We start from the raw sequence: 14903 nt of genomic DNA on the forward strand, positions 1-14903 counted from the left end.
GTTCTACAGTTTAAATGAAAGGAGGATTGAGTGAGTTACCTGACCATGACTTTCCTTCTATTTTTTGGGACTTGGGTTCACAGGCTTTATCTTTATTAACTTTCTTCTTTGCAGTTTCTAAAAGGTATAAAAGAAAATGCCTATGAGTTAGACATTACATATTCTTAAGTTAATGAATAAGAGAAATGCCTTGCATATAGACCACCAAAAACTTTCTTTCAGGTACTTTCCCATATATGCTGTGTCATAATCAACCACAATGATATAACTTAATAATTCTAGTTGTTGAGAGGAGCTCTTTGACAAAAGCTATTTGTTGTACCCCAATTTGGCCACGCAAAATGAGGTCTACTTTCCTAGCCTCCCTGACTATATTCCTATATACTGACCAATGATATGTGCAGGGAAATGATGTGATGCTTATCCATTTCTTTCTTCTCACCTGCTGGTCAGAATGTAGACATGGCAGTGAACCATCTTGGTCCATGTGGTTGGAGGAGATACCAGATAGAAGGAGCTGAGCCACTGCTGATTTCATGGGACTGAGCTGTCATAGAACTTTTTACTTTTATATGAGAAAAAGAAGACACCCCTTTCTTATTTAGACACTGGTATTTGTTTTGTTTTTCAGACACTGTCATTTTGGAACACTGTTACACATAGCCAAAGTTAAGACCTCACTAACATAACATCTGGTTGAATAGTAGCCTCACTACTTTTTTAATGCTATATCCCTATGTAAGGAGAGCCAGAAATTAGTAGCTCTGTTTTATGGAGAAATAAACATAATGCTAAAAAATATTTCAAATTAGTTGATAAGTTTTCTTTGGGATGTAGAATTAAAGAGCAGAATTAAAAATATATATATGCCTAATTGAGATCTTCAGTGGTATTGAGATTGGCTCTTTAAAAGGTTAGAATTTTTTTAAAGAAAAGGTCATAAATTGGCACTTCAGAGGAAAAAATCTTCTGCAGAATAAAATTTGAACTGCAGGGTACCCTCTATCTTAAATACGGGTTTCTGAAACTTTTCTACAAATATATCTACACTTATAAAAGAGAAATATGTGAATTTACCATACTGCGATGCCCACCAGCCTGCCCAGTGTGGCTCAGTGATTGAACATTGACCTATGAACCAGGTGGTCATGGTTCTATCCCAGTCAGGGCACATACCTGGGTTGCAGGCTCAATCCCCATTGGGCTTGATCCCCAGCGTGGGGCATGCAGAAGGCAGCAGGTCAATGATTCTCTCTCATCATTGATGTTTTTCTCTCTCTCCCTTCCTCTCTGAAATAAATAAAAATATATTAAAAAATAAAAACCACACTACAAAACAGAACTGATTATCTTTTCTACTTGATACTAATCTTTCTATTGCAGTTCAGAAATCATAGTTTCCCTTCATATATTTGCTCCTGAGTATTCTCTTCTTGTGGAAGGATTTCAGTGTGCTCAAAGGAAGTAACCTCCCTAGATGTTTTTACTTTCTTTTGAGATATTACCTTCCCTTGATTGTGAAGTTGAGGCTATGCCCTGTTCTTCTGGAATTGTCTCTCTGAGTGATTCTTCTTCAGTTGACACTTTATGTGGTTCTAGTAATGACATTCTGCGTGATCCTCTGCGTGACCCTTTTGGTGTTAGTACCTCTCTGGAAGATGCTTCTTCTGCAATTGACCCTCTTTGTGATCCTTGTTCTGCTATTGACTCTCTGCGTGATTCTTGTCTTTCAGCGGGCCATTTATTTGGTTCTTCTATTACTGACATTCTGCGTGATCCTTTGCGTGGTCCTCTTCGTGTTACTGACTCTTTAAGATATTCGTCTTCTTCAATTGACCCTCTTTGTGATCCTGGTTCTGCTACTGACTCTCTGGGTGATTCTTGTCTTTCAGTGGGCCATGTATTTGGTTCTTCTATTACTGACATTCTGCGTGATCCTTTGCGTGGTCCTCTTCGTGACTCTCTAGGAGTTCCTTCTTCTGCAATTGCCCCTCTGTGTACTCCTTGTTCTATTTCTGACTCTCTGAGTGATTCTTCTTCTGCAATTGACTCTCTGTGTACTCCTTGTTCTGTTACTGGCTCTCTGCTTGATTCTTCTTTTGACCCTTTTTGTGGTTCTTCTATTACTGACATTCTGCGTGATCCTCTGCGTGATCCTCCAGGTGAACCTTTTTGCGGTTCTTCTATTACTGACATTCTGCGTGACCCTCTGCGTGATCCTGGCCGCATTGTTGCCCCTTTTTGCTGTCCTTGTGCTGTTATTGATCCCCTGTACAGTTCTTGTTCTGCAGTTGAGTCTGAGTTTAGATCTTCACTTAAAATTTTGTTTGGGTCTTGTCCTGCAATTGTTCTTCTCTGCTGTGCTGGTAGGCTTGGTAATGGTGGTGATTTTCTATGTTTATCATGTTTATGTAGATCTTCTGGTTTTTTAAACAACATATTTTGTTTTTTTCTAGCATTTTTTTCAGACAGTGATGTAGTCATCTCTAAGAACACATTGTCAAAGTCTTCATAAATGTGTTTCTGATTATCCATGTCTCCCCAGAACTCAGGCAACTCTATCTCTTCAAATTCAATGAGTGGCCCTAATGCAAAAGAACAAAGCATTTACTTAAACAATTGCTCTTATATTACAGAATCAGAACTAGTAAATTAATGCAAAAAAGCATTGAGCACAGTGATTATAATATAGGCCTATTACTTTAAATAAGTACCAGTTACCTTTCCCTGCAACACAATAAAAACCAAAAAGGTATCCAATTGAACATAAAAGATGCTCACTGCTGTAAATTAGAAAGTATCCCTTCCTAAAAGTTGTGGTTTTGAAAATTAATAGTTGGAGAGTTGCTTACATTGCCAAGACAAATACAACCTATTCTCTACTTTTAGTCCTTCACAATGAGGTTAGCATGGAATGAGGAAGGGGACACAAGTCTTCCACCTCAAATACCTTTTTAATATCTGCAATATCAAAATAAAAGTATGTCTCTATACATACAATTTTTCAGTGGGCTATTTTTTCTTATATTCATTTCCTCTCCTTTCCTTCTTCTCTACCTTTCTTTCTTCTTTCCTCAGTTCTTTTCCTCAACAACTTATGTGGACATTTGGCTCAGAATTCTAGGGAAGGATTGAATAGCATTCACCAGAATCCAGCTGTTAAAAAAAGAATACCACCACCAAAACAACACTGGTTACCTGGACTACAAAAAGTGGGACCAGGCCAAAGATTGCCTCTCCCTTCTAAAACATTTAGTATTTAAGTTATAAAATTGTGACTCCCATGGGTTTAGGGAATACTTTGTGTACATCATCCACAGATTTTTAAGTATCCAGGTAATAAATTATCACACAGAAATAAGACACTGACATTCTTTGGAAAACCCATTCATTCAATGACTTTCTCTTTAAGAAATAAAAATAAAACCACTAGCCCTATTTGTTTTGGTGGTAATATAAAAATTTCACTGTTTAAGTACAATAAAGCTGTGCAAGTAAAAATGCTTGAGAGAGGGAAACATTTTTATTCAAAATCTTAGAATTCTAAGTTGGACATTAAAACTGGAATTACCATTACCAACTAAAGATCTGAAACACTCAGATTGTTACTAAAACATTTCTTCATTTGAATAAATTTAAAATTGAGTTCTAGCTTGACAACTTTTAGTACTGCACTGTAGTGAAAAATACATCTAGTCGTAATAAAGAGTGAATTTTGTGGGGAATGAACAGCTAGATATAGCTATCATGATCTAAGAGAGACGCGAAGAAATTCCACAGGGATAGAATGGCCTTATATTATCATATTAGTGTACTTAATAATTTCAGTCTGAGCATACTCCCTCTGAGTGGCACTTACATTGTCTTGGGTTTCGGAATAAACGTCTAAGCATTTTTGGACTTTGGTCATAGAATGTTTCCAGCAAGGCCAATGTCCTCTGCCGATCCAAAAACCCTACCTAAGCAGAAAGTTGGTAATTAGGTGTTATAAGAGGTTTGAGATTTTTATGTAGACAGAATATGGCTTATTGAAATGTTCATCAATACCATCACCACCATCGTCATATAAATAAAATCTGCAGTCAAAGTTGGGAAAGCTATACCTTGCCTCTTTAGGCTTATACTCTATTTTCCCATTCTGTGACATGTCAAAATGCTTTGCAGTTAATAGATGCTAAACAAATATTTGTTACTGACGTAATTGTTTAATCTAACGTACAATGTTCAATTCTCATCTAATCTGATCTAAGTATGACACTTAGGACAATTAACTGCTCCCTACTTGTTCTTTTTTTTGGCATTTTTATTTTGGGAAAAAGTTAATTACAGAAAAAATAAGAAAATGATAAAACTAACACTTTGTGTTCTCAGCACCCAGAAATGATGATTATTAACATTTTTCTTTGTTCTTTAAAAATCTATAACTGAGCCTTGGCTGGTATTGCTCAGTGGTTAAAGCATTGGCCTGCAGACCAAAGGGTTGCAGGTTTGATCTCTGACCCCGGTCAGGGCATATGCGAGAGGCAACAAATCGATGTGTTTCTCTCACATCAGTGTTTCTCTCTCTCTCTCTCTCTCTCTCTCTCTCTCTTTCTCCCTCATTGCCTTTTACTCTCTCTAAAAACCAATAGAAAAAATGTCCTTGGGGGAGGATTAACAAACAAAACAAACCAACCAACCAAATAAACAATATATATATATATAACTGATATCATAGTATATGTATCCTTTTTTACATTTTAAAATTTTTTTTATAAAGAGTTAATTTGAGCCAAACTGATGACATGCTAGGAAACAAGACCTCAAATGCTCCCCCACTTAAAAAATCTTTTTATAAGCATTTCAATTATCCTTAAAACTGCTCTTATTTACACAACATTGAGATCTGATTCATGTATATAAAGAAATATTGTTTTATTTCTTTTAACTGTATGGTATCCTATCTAATAAAAGAGTAATATGCAAATTGACCATATCTCTGCTATACCACAAGCCACGCCCACCAGCCAATCAGGAGTGAGTATGCAAATTAACCCAACCAAGATGGCTGCAGCCACGGAGCTGCAGCAAGCAGGAGGCTTGGGTTTCTCTGGCAATGGAGGAAGCCAAGCTTCCCTGCCGCCTTGGCCAGCCCAGGCCTACACTCAAGGCTACAAAGTTTCAATTATAGAAGATAAGTAAATCCCAACAAAAATGGCGGCAGCCACGGAGCTGGAGAGAGCAGGAGGTTTGAATTGCCCCCAGCAATGGAGGAAGCCAAGCTCCCGCAGCCCTGGTCTGCCTTGGCCTCCAATACAAAGTTTCAATTATAGGAGATAAATAAATCCCAACAAAAATGGCTGCAGCCAAGGAGTGAGCAGGAGGCTTGGCTCCGCTCAAGGCTACAAAGTTTCAATTATAGAAGATAAAAAACCCCAGATACCAGGGCCTCTGCTTGGGTCGCCGGAGGGCGTGGCTGGCCTGCAAACCACCACAGGCTCCTCGCCCAGGCCACCCCACGCCCCAAGGAAACCCCCACCCTGATCTGGGACACCCTTCAGAGCAAACCATCTGGACCCTACCCATGTACCAGGCCTCTATCCTATCTAATAAAAGAATAATATGCAAATTGACCATCACTCCAACACACAAGATGGCTGCCCTCATGTGGTCAAAGATGGCTGCTTCCATGTGGACACAAGATGGCCACGACAAGATGGCCAGCAGGGGAGGGCAGTTGAGAGGGACCAGGTCTGCAAGGGAGGGCAGTTGTGGGCAATCAAGCCAGCAGGGGAGGGCAGTTTGGGAGGGACCAGATCTGCAAGGGAGGGCAGTTGTGGGCGATCAAGCCAGCAGGGGAGGGCAGTTGGGAGGGACCAGGCCTGCAAGGGAGGGCAGTTGGGGGCAACCGGGCCTGCCAGGGAGAGCAGTTAGGGGTGACCAGGCCTGCAGGGGAGGGCAGTTAGGGGCAATCAGGCTGGCAGGGAAGCAGTTAGGCATCAATCAGGCTGGCAGGGGAGTGGTTCGGGGGTGATCAGGCTGGCAGGCAGAAGCAATTAGGGGCAATCAGGATGGCAAGCAGGCAAGCAGTTGGGAACCAGCAGTCCTGGATTGTGAGAGGGATGTCCGAATGCCCTTTTAGGGCCGATCCTACCTGGATCGGGCCTAAAAGGGCATTCGGACATCCCTTGAGGGGTCCCAGATTGGAGAGGGTGCAGGCTGGGCTGAGGGACACCCCTCCCTCCCGTGCACAAATTTCGTGCACTGGGCCTCTAGCTCTATAATATAAAAACATCGTAATTTTAAAAAACCCTTCTTTTGATGGGCATTTAAATTATTTCCAGTATTTTGATACCAAAAATAATGTGTACAATGGATGTCCTTATACATATCTCCTGTGTACATGTATAAACATTTCCCTAGGGTAAATAAATAGAAAGGCAATTAATGAATTATATACTATGTGCATTATCTTTTCTTTTTACTTTTTATTTATTGATTTTAGAGAGAGAAAGGAAGTGGTAGAAGTGGGGAGAGAAACATTAATTTGTTGTTCCACTTATTTATGCATTCATTTGCTGATTCTTATATGTGCCCTGACCAGGGATCAAACCTGCAACCTTGGCATATCAGGACAATGCTCTAACCGGCCAGGATGTCTTCTTGGAGTTACACCCAGAACTTTTACTGCCATCTTCTCTGCACAACCACTTTCCTTAACATAGGTATTTGGGAATACTCATCACCTTTCCTGTAGCCACAGGAGTGGGACTAACCTCAGGCCCATCTACCTAGACCCTTCTGCAGCACTTTAGCTCTTTAGTGTCATGTTGGATTCAGGACTTCTCTATGAAGCTTGCAGTCTCTGAGGTAAACCCAGGGAAAAAAGCATAAGCCCTGCTGTTCTTAAATTTCTCCTCAACCTATTTAGAATTTCTAAGAGTATCTATAATATTACCTTCAACCCTGATTGGGGCTCGAGGGTGGGGGATCAGATACTAACTCTGACTTAGGGACCCAGACAACCTCTAACCCCTAATCACATCCCCTCTTCTACCTCTTCCTTCCATCAGCTGTTCACAATTTCCCAGTGATAGAAAAAGTGCTTTTAATGTCATATTTTGCATTCTTCCTTACTCTATAACTCTTTTAATATATATATATATCTATATTATTGATTTTTTTACAGAGAGGAAGGGAGAGGGATAGAGAGCTAGAAACATCAATGAGAGAGAAACATTGATCAGCTACCTCCAGCACACCCCCTACTGGGGGTATGCCCACAACCAAGATTGTGAGAGGGATGTCCGAATGCCCTTTTAGGGCCGATCCTACCTGGAGGGACCAGGCCTGCAAGGGAGGGCAGTTGGGGGCAACCGGGCCTGCCAGGGAGAGCAGTTAGGGGTGACCAGGCCTGCAGGGGAGGGCAGTTAGGGGCAGTCAGGCTGGCAGGGAAGCAGTTAGGCATCAATCAGGCTGGCAGGGGAGCAGTTAGGCATCAATCAGGCCATCAAGGGAATCAAACCCTTGATGGCCTGATTGATGACCCTTCAGTCCGAAGGCCGACGCTCTATCCACCAAGCCAAATCGGTTAGGGCTGACTCTTTATTTTTTTTTTTTTTCAGGAGCCCAGGATTTTCAAGTGAAAGTACAGGCTTTTGAACTCTTGTCTCAGCTATTGGTTAAAAATATTCAGAAACTGCTTTATTCTAAACTGCATCTGTCTTACCTACAAGATCAGCACATAACTTCTATTTGAATACTGAGAAGAAATGCAAAAGGCACAACCAAATCTAATTTAATTCCTCTAAATATGACCCTGCTATGTTTGTTATAGCACATGAATTGGTATTAAATTGGCCAATAATGAATACTTGGTATCCAGGCATTTATTGGAGAGTAAAATCTTGACCTCCAAGTCACCAATACTTATTATAAGCTTCGTTAAAAGAAACAATATTCAACAGGACACATAGACATTTCAGATTTTATAAAATATATTCCTGACCTAAGCCAAATTAGCAGTGATCTGAGAACCTAAACTGCAATATATTGGCTCCTTCATGACTTGCTTTTTCTGAATTGCAGTCAGGTGTGGTATCATTTACCTACATTTATGGTTATAAGAAATTTCTCTAAGAAAGTCATTGTTTCATTTATTATACGTCTGGCATAATGGACTTGCACTTCAACACACAGGGTCCCTTTGTGAGTACTTGTGGGAGGAACTGCTGAGTTTGAACCCCAATTTTCTGTACTTCTTCTTAATATCAGTTTGCATTTATCTTATAAATGCCAATAGGATGTTTGCTCATGTTTCCCTTTTCACAGTCACTGCTAGGAAGCTTAGATTGAAACTTGTAGGCAACCTAGAACAAATATTTAGGCAATTATAATATGCATTTTGGGCTTCATTCCCAGCTTCAGTTACTAGCATCTCTCTTATTTTTCACTTCTTTCATCCTACTTTTAATATATGTTCCTTTCTTGCAATCTTTTTTGGAACAGAGGGATACAAACAAAGTTCATAAACAAATATATATCAGTAAAATTTGTACCTATTTTAAAAATCCATTTGGTATCGTAGCACACCAATATCCTCCAAAGTACCATTCTTAGAAGTACTTTTTGATATAAACTTTTCTTTCAAAGAAGCAGTATAATAAGATGTAGTAGAATCCATATTCCTAGCAGCTCTTTTTGATAAGAAGCCACCAGAAAAAGTGAATAAGCAAAAACAATATTAAGCAACCCATTCTTAAGAATGGGAAAGAGATTTAGAGATAAGTTATATGCTGTGAAATGCTGTGCCATGCAAGGTGTGTTCTATAAGCTGGTACAAGTCTGTGGTGAGAAAGATACATAAATTGAAAACAGCATCTAGCAAATTTGAGAAAGTAACAGATGCTAAATCAGAGTTGAATCTGACAATAAAAATATGAGTTGCATTTTGTATGTCCTTTTCCCCCTTAGTAATCCATTTTCACTCAGTATCATTCCACAGCAGATTAGAAATGAAAAACATTACCATTAACAGCAAACTAAAAACTGGTCCTTTACAACAAATAGTTTAAGAAACACGGCTTTAAGGGTCTTACCCTACCTTCGCACAGTCACAATGCAGGAAGAGTTCAACAAACATCTGCCTCTGCATATCCGTTTTTATGACCTCCCGGAATTCATCTGCACAGTGGCAAAGGTGCTTAAGAAGTTCTTCAAAGATTTCACTTTTCAAGTCTGCGATGTGAGAAGAGATGTACTGCAGAGAGAAAGAGGAAAAGTGATTGATTTAAAACTGTGCTCTTTCCTTGTTTTTTTCCGAGGATTCAGTTGATGTGCATGAAATTAATGGCTGCCATTTCCCCCATATCATTTGCTTGTCATTTAGATAAAGGATTTTATATTAGTGCTAGTCTACAGGCTGTGCAGCAGAGGGAGCTGATCAATACAGTCCCCAACACCAAATACCAGTGGGACTAGATATTTTGGAAGCAATTTCCCTTTAGATCACATCAGCACTATACAGGACACAATTTTTACCTTACTGTTTGAAATAGCAGCAGTCATAGAATGTTGCCTGTAAATTACTAGCTCTAAAAATTGAATGCAGCTTTTCTTTTGATGTATGGCACATAAGACTGTCTATTTTCCAAGACTGACTACATTTAATTATTAGAGTGTAAGGGATAGGGATTGTAGGTGGGGTGTTTGTTAGTTTTATGTTTTGTTTTTTTTTAAATATTGCAATAAGGTATTCTTTGTCTGTGATTTTCTGTTTCTTTTGAAAGTGTAGAGTCTGAAACATCTATGATCCTAGGCCATTTAAAAGAAAATAAATTTCCAGTCAAGGGACAAATGCCGCCCCCCCCTTTTTTTTTTATCATGTTCAGTTTAAATGCTGTAAATTCTTAGCAAGATGGAAAATGATGCAGATATAAAAGTTGAAGGATCAATATTTGGTGTTCAGGTAACCAGTCCATGGTTGACTTGTTTTGAGATTATATAGACCCAGCTTAAATGTAGGCACATTGTTTCATCTTGAGGAACCCATATTTCTGCCACCACTATTCCAAACTCTTATGATCTTGAGCCATTTTTCTTTGTTCATAATAGTTATTTATTTTATTATTAAATTTCTGGGTTGTCATTGGTTAATAGGATGTTGTAGGTTTCGGATGTGGATTTCTATGTTAAAAGATCTGTATATTACACCGTGTGCCCACCACCTAAAGTCAGATCATCTTGCATCATCTATAAGGCCCCCTTCACCCCACCAACATCCTCTTCCCTCTGGCAACCACTACACTGCTGTTTGTGTCCACGAGGTTCAGTTTTTATATTCCACACTAGAGGCCCAGTGCGCGAAATTCATGCATTGGGGGGGGGGGGCGGATTGTGTGTGTGTCCCTCAGCCCAGCCTGCACCCTCTCCAATATGGGATCCTACACACAATCCAGGACTGCTGGCTCCCAACCTCTCACCTGCCTGCCAGCCTGATCACCCCATAACCACTCCCCTGCCAGCCTGATAGATGCCTAACTGCTCCCCTGCTGGCCTGATTGCCCCTAACTACCCTCCGCTGCTGGCCTGGTTGCCCCCAACTGCCCTCCCCTGCAACCCTTGTCCCTCCTAAATGCTCTCCCCTGCAGGCCTGGTCACTCCCAACTGCCCTCCCCTGCTGGCCCGGTCGTTCCTAACTGCCTTCTCTTGCAGGCCTGGTCACTCCCAACTGCCCTCCCCTGCTGGCCCGATCGCCCCCAACTGTCCTCCCCTGCAAGCCTGGTCACCCCTAATTGCCCTCCTCTGCTGGCCTGGTTGCCCCCAACTGCCCTCCTCTACAGGCCAGGTCGCCCCCAACTGCCCTCCCCTGCAGGCCTGGTCATTACTCACTGCCCTCCCCTGCAGGCCTTGTCACTCCCAACTGCCCTCCCCTGCTGGCCCGGTTGCCCCCAACTATCCTCCTCTGCAGACCTGGTCACCCCCAACTGCACACCCCTGTAGTCCTGGGTACCCCCCAACTGCCCTCCCCTGCAGGCCTGGTCCCTCCGAACTGCCCTCCCCTGCAGACCATTTTGTGGTGGCCATCTTGTGTTTACATGGGGGTGACCATCTTTGACCACATGGGGGCGGCCATCTTGTGTGTTGGAGTGATGGTCAATTTTAATATTATCTCTTTATTATATAGGATATGAATGAAATCATATGGTTCTTAGCTTTTTCTGCCTCACTTATTTCACTTAACAAAATATTCTCAAGGTCAATCCATGTTGTTGCAAATGGCACTATTTTGTCTTTTCTTATGGCTGAGCAGTATTCCATTGTGTATATGTACCACATCTTCTTTATTTAATCCTCTGTTGAAGGACATCTTGGTTGTCTCCATGTCTTGCCACAATGAATAATGCTTCAATGAACATAGGAGTGCATATATCTTTTCGAGTACATGCTTTCGAGTTTTTCAGGTATATACCCAGGAGAGGGATTGCTGGGTCAAATGGTAGCTCTATTCTTAATTTTTGAGAAATTGCCAGACTACTTTTCCATGGTGGCTATACCAGTCTACATTCCCACCAGCAGTTCCCTTTTCTCTACAACCTTTCCAACACTTGTTATTACTTGTCTTGTTGATAATAACTATTCCAACAGGTATGAGGTGGTATCTCATTGTAGTTTTGATTTGTATTTCCCTAATTGCTAGTGAGGTTGAACGTCTTTTTATATATCTTCTGGCTGTTTGTGTGTCTTCTTGGGAGAGGTGTCTGTTCAGGTCCTCTGACCTGGGTCATTTTTCTTAATGCCTGTTGAATAGATTCCTAGAAGTGGGATTGCTAACTTAGAAGGTAAATGCTTCTGTATTTTTGGTAGGTTTTCATGTTGGTCAGGCTTGTACTCTACCCTACCCTACCCTTTTGTGCTCCCACCACTAACATATGAGTGACTATTTCTCCTCAGCCTCACCATTAGTGTGTATTGCCTTCCAGATCTTTGCTAATTTGATGGGTCAAGAACATTACATTCTTGATCTACACCTGAGTATAATGTCTTGTGATAGAAATGGATTAAGCACTGGAAGAGTTTCTGAGTGGACTCCTCTTGAAAGTTTAGCCCAATTCACAGTCAATGATTTCCTCCTCTTACTCAAGCACAGCAGTCACCAAATTTGTACTGGTAGCCAAATTTGTACCAAATAATCCTACTTCCTTAGCCATACATGATTGGACCAGGGAAGGATACTTAACCTAAACAAAGCCATTCAGTTTCTGGAATTTGGAGTGGGGAATGGCCAGTTGGTCTCTGAGAGAGCTTGGATCTATAAATTAAGCTTAAGAATTTGTGGATGGCCAGATTACTCCATGTGAACTGAGAATACTGAGGAAGTCTGTACATAGAGATGGATAAATCAAAAAGCAGAGAGAAAAGTTTTCCAAGTCCCTGTTCTAGTCTCTTCTTGAAGCCAGATCATATTCTTGCCCTCGGATTCTGCACATTTCATTTTCAGCTAAATTAGCTCAGGTTGGTTTCTGTTTCATGCAATTAAAGAATAGTAACTAATACAGTTTGTTTAAATGAAACATTATGTTGGTATATTTCACTGACAATTTTTGAAATGAAGGGAATAGTTGGTATTTTACTTCCTCATTAAATATCATCAGGAAAATTTAGAATGTATTATATAAGAGATACATAGGCTTGAATCCATGCTAATGAATCATAAACCATTATTCAACTGGCTTCCAAAAGAGGAAAATTTAAAGCAGAGCAAAATAGCTTTTCTAAATATTTCGTTTAATTAGCTGACTAAACCACCTAATTGTTGTTATTGTTGATGGATCAATGAACACAGTTAAGGTCATCTACTACCTTGGGAAGTAGAATAGTGTAATAGTTAAGAACTCACATTTGGGGCCTGTTTGGGTTCAAATCTCAGTTCCCATATTTACTGGCTGAGTAACCTTGGGTGAGTCACTGAACTTCCCAGTTTCTTCATTTGTGAAATAGGTATTATAGTAGCTCTCTCACTGGGTCATGAAGAGGATGCTGTGTTTACATAACTTAGGTATTTCATGTAATAGTTTTCTATAGCCATTGCTCTTATTTCCTTTTGAGCTAGGTAAAAAAAAATCGACCAAGAAAGTTTTCTTTATAGAATAAAAGTCTTTTCAGCTAACTTTCATATTTAGAAGGAAAAATCCAATGAGATCAATGGCTCTTAAAGTGGGATCCCTTGACCACGTCACCTGAGAGCTTGTTAGGAGCTCTGAGAGCTTGTTAGAAATGTGAATTTGGGGGCCCTACTCCGACCTACTGAATCAGAAACTACTGCAAACTATCAGCCGGGCAAGTGCATGGCATAGTTTCTCCACTGGGTGGCACCTGTGTACAATATATTGACTTTAAGCCTGCCATTTATTTCATTTTCTTCGTTTCATTGAATGAGTTCTGACAAAATAACCTTAAAACAAATCTTTTTAAAAGCAACTGTCCCTTAAAAAAATTGTCCCAAATATTACTTCTATGTCATATCATATAAGGTGGTTCAGAATTTATTGATTAGATAATCAAATATGTTCAATAAATATTTATATACAAGAAATACTTTCTTGGTTTCTAATTGAAGTAACAGCTCTTCTCTATAATGAAAGAACCTGAACATGTGCTGTTTTCATTTCAGGAAGAGAAGTTGGGAAATATCAGTAAAACTAATAGCCCAACCCACCCATTAAAACAAAACTATATAGATAGATATCCACAAAGGAATTATGTAGAATGCTAATAAGTTTGTATCAAGTATTATTAGGTATGCATCACCTTTACCCATTTTCTCCTTTAATTGTATGGATATACATACATGTATACATATATACACAAACTATATATGGAAATATACATATATGTATTCATATATGATATGTATATACTTGTTGAATTAAAATGAGTGAAGGGAGAAAAAAGTAAAACTGACACCATACTTTACAACATTCAATATCAGAAAACAAACAATTCCTACATATTGTTTTGGGGTAAGAAGAAAATGTGACTCAATTATAGTATACTCATCCAAGGTATAATTTTAGGGGCAATATGAAGACATTTTCAACATAAAAGAACTCAGAAAACATAGCATCCGTGTGACCTACGTAATTTTACAATAAATTCAGCCAATTTAGAAATGAATCAAAATAAATAACTTAGGAACAGCAAAACCATTGTAAACGGACAGAAAGCGAACCTCAAATCCAATCAAATATTAGACTAAGATTAAGCAATTATGATACTTGTAATTGCAGAAAAGAAAGTGAATGGTATAAATCTAGATAATATTAAAATTATAAAATAAATAATTAAAATTAGAAACACAAGGAAAAAAGGAAGGCATGAAAAAATATTAAGTACCTTTATCTTTTAAAAAAAATATTTTTATTGATTTCACAGAGGAAGGGAGAAGGAGAGATAGATAGAAACATCAATGATGAGAGAGAATCATTGATTGGCTATCTCCTGCATGCTCCCCACTGGGGATCAAACCCTGACCTCTTAGTTCATAAGTGGATGCTTAACCACCTATTTACATACAAGAAATACACCATCTGGGCAATACCTTCAACCATATCCTATATAATAAAGAGGTAATATGCAAATTGACCCTCACGCCCTCACACAAGATGGCCACCCCATGTGATCAAAAATGCCTGCCACAAGATGGCCTGCAGGGGAGGGCAGTTAGGGGTGACTGGGATGGCAGGGGAGGGCAGTTGGGGGGGGACCAGGCCTGCAGGGGAGGGCAGTTGGGGGCAACCAGGCCTGCAGGGAAGGGCAGTTGGGGGCAACCAGTCTGGCAGGGGAGCAGTTATGTGTCGATCAGGCTGGCAGGGGAGTGGTTAGGGGGTGATAAGGCTGGCAGGCAGGCAAGTGGTTGGAAGCCA

General features: G+C 40.0%; 1 protein-coding gene across 1 annotated transcript in view; it reads right to left on the bottom strand.

Moving 5' to 3' along the window:
• Window positions 1-14903, bottom strand: part of EFCAB5 (EF-hand calcium binding domain 5) — a 92118-nt gene that overhangs the window by 40992 nt on the left and 36223 nt on the right. The window contains exons 7-10 of the mRNA XM_054709376.1: window positions 9083-9238; window positions 3860-3959; window positions 1506-2585; window positions 40-117 (exon numbers count right to left, since the gene is read on the bottom strand). Coding sequence (XP_054565351.1) covers window positions 40-117; window positions 1506-2585; window positions 3860-3959; window positions 9083-9238 — 1414 coding nt within the window. The remainder of the gene's footprint in view (window positions 1-39; window positions 118-1505; window positions 2586-3859; window positions 3960-9082; window positions 9239-14903) is intronic.

This window comes from Eptesicus fuscus, chromosome 20 (assembly GCF_027574615.1).
Source record: "Eptesicus fuscus isolate TK198812 chromosome 20, DD_ASM_mEF_20220401, whole genome shotgun sequence".
NCBI classification, from domain to species: domain Eukaryota; kingdom Metazoa; phylum Chordata; class Mammalia; order Chiroptera; family Vespertilionidae; genus Eptesicus; species Eptesicus fuscus.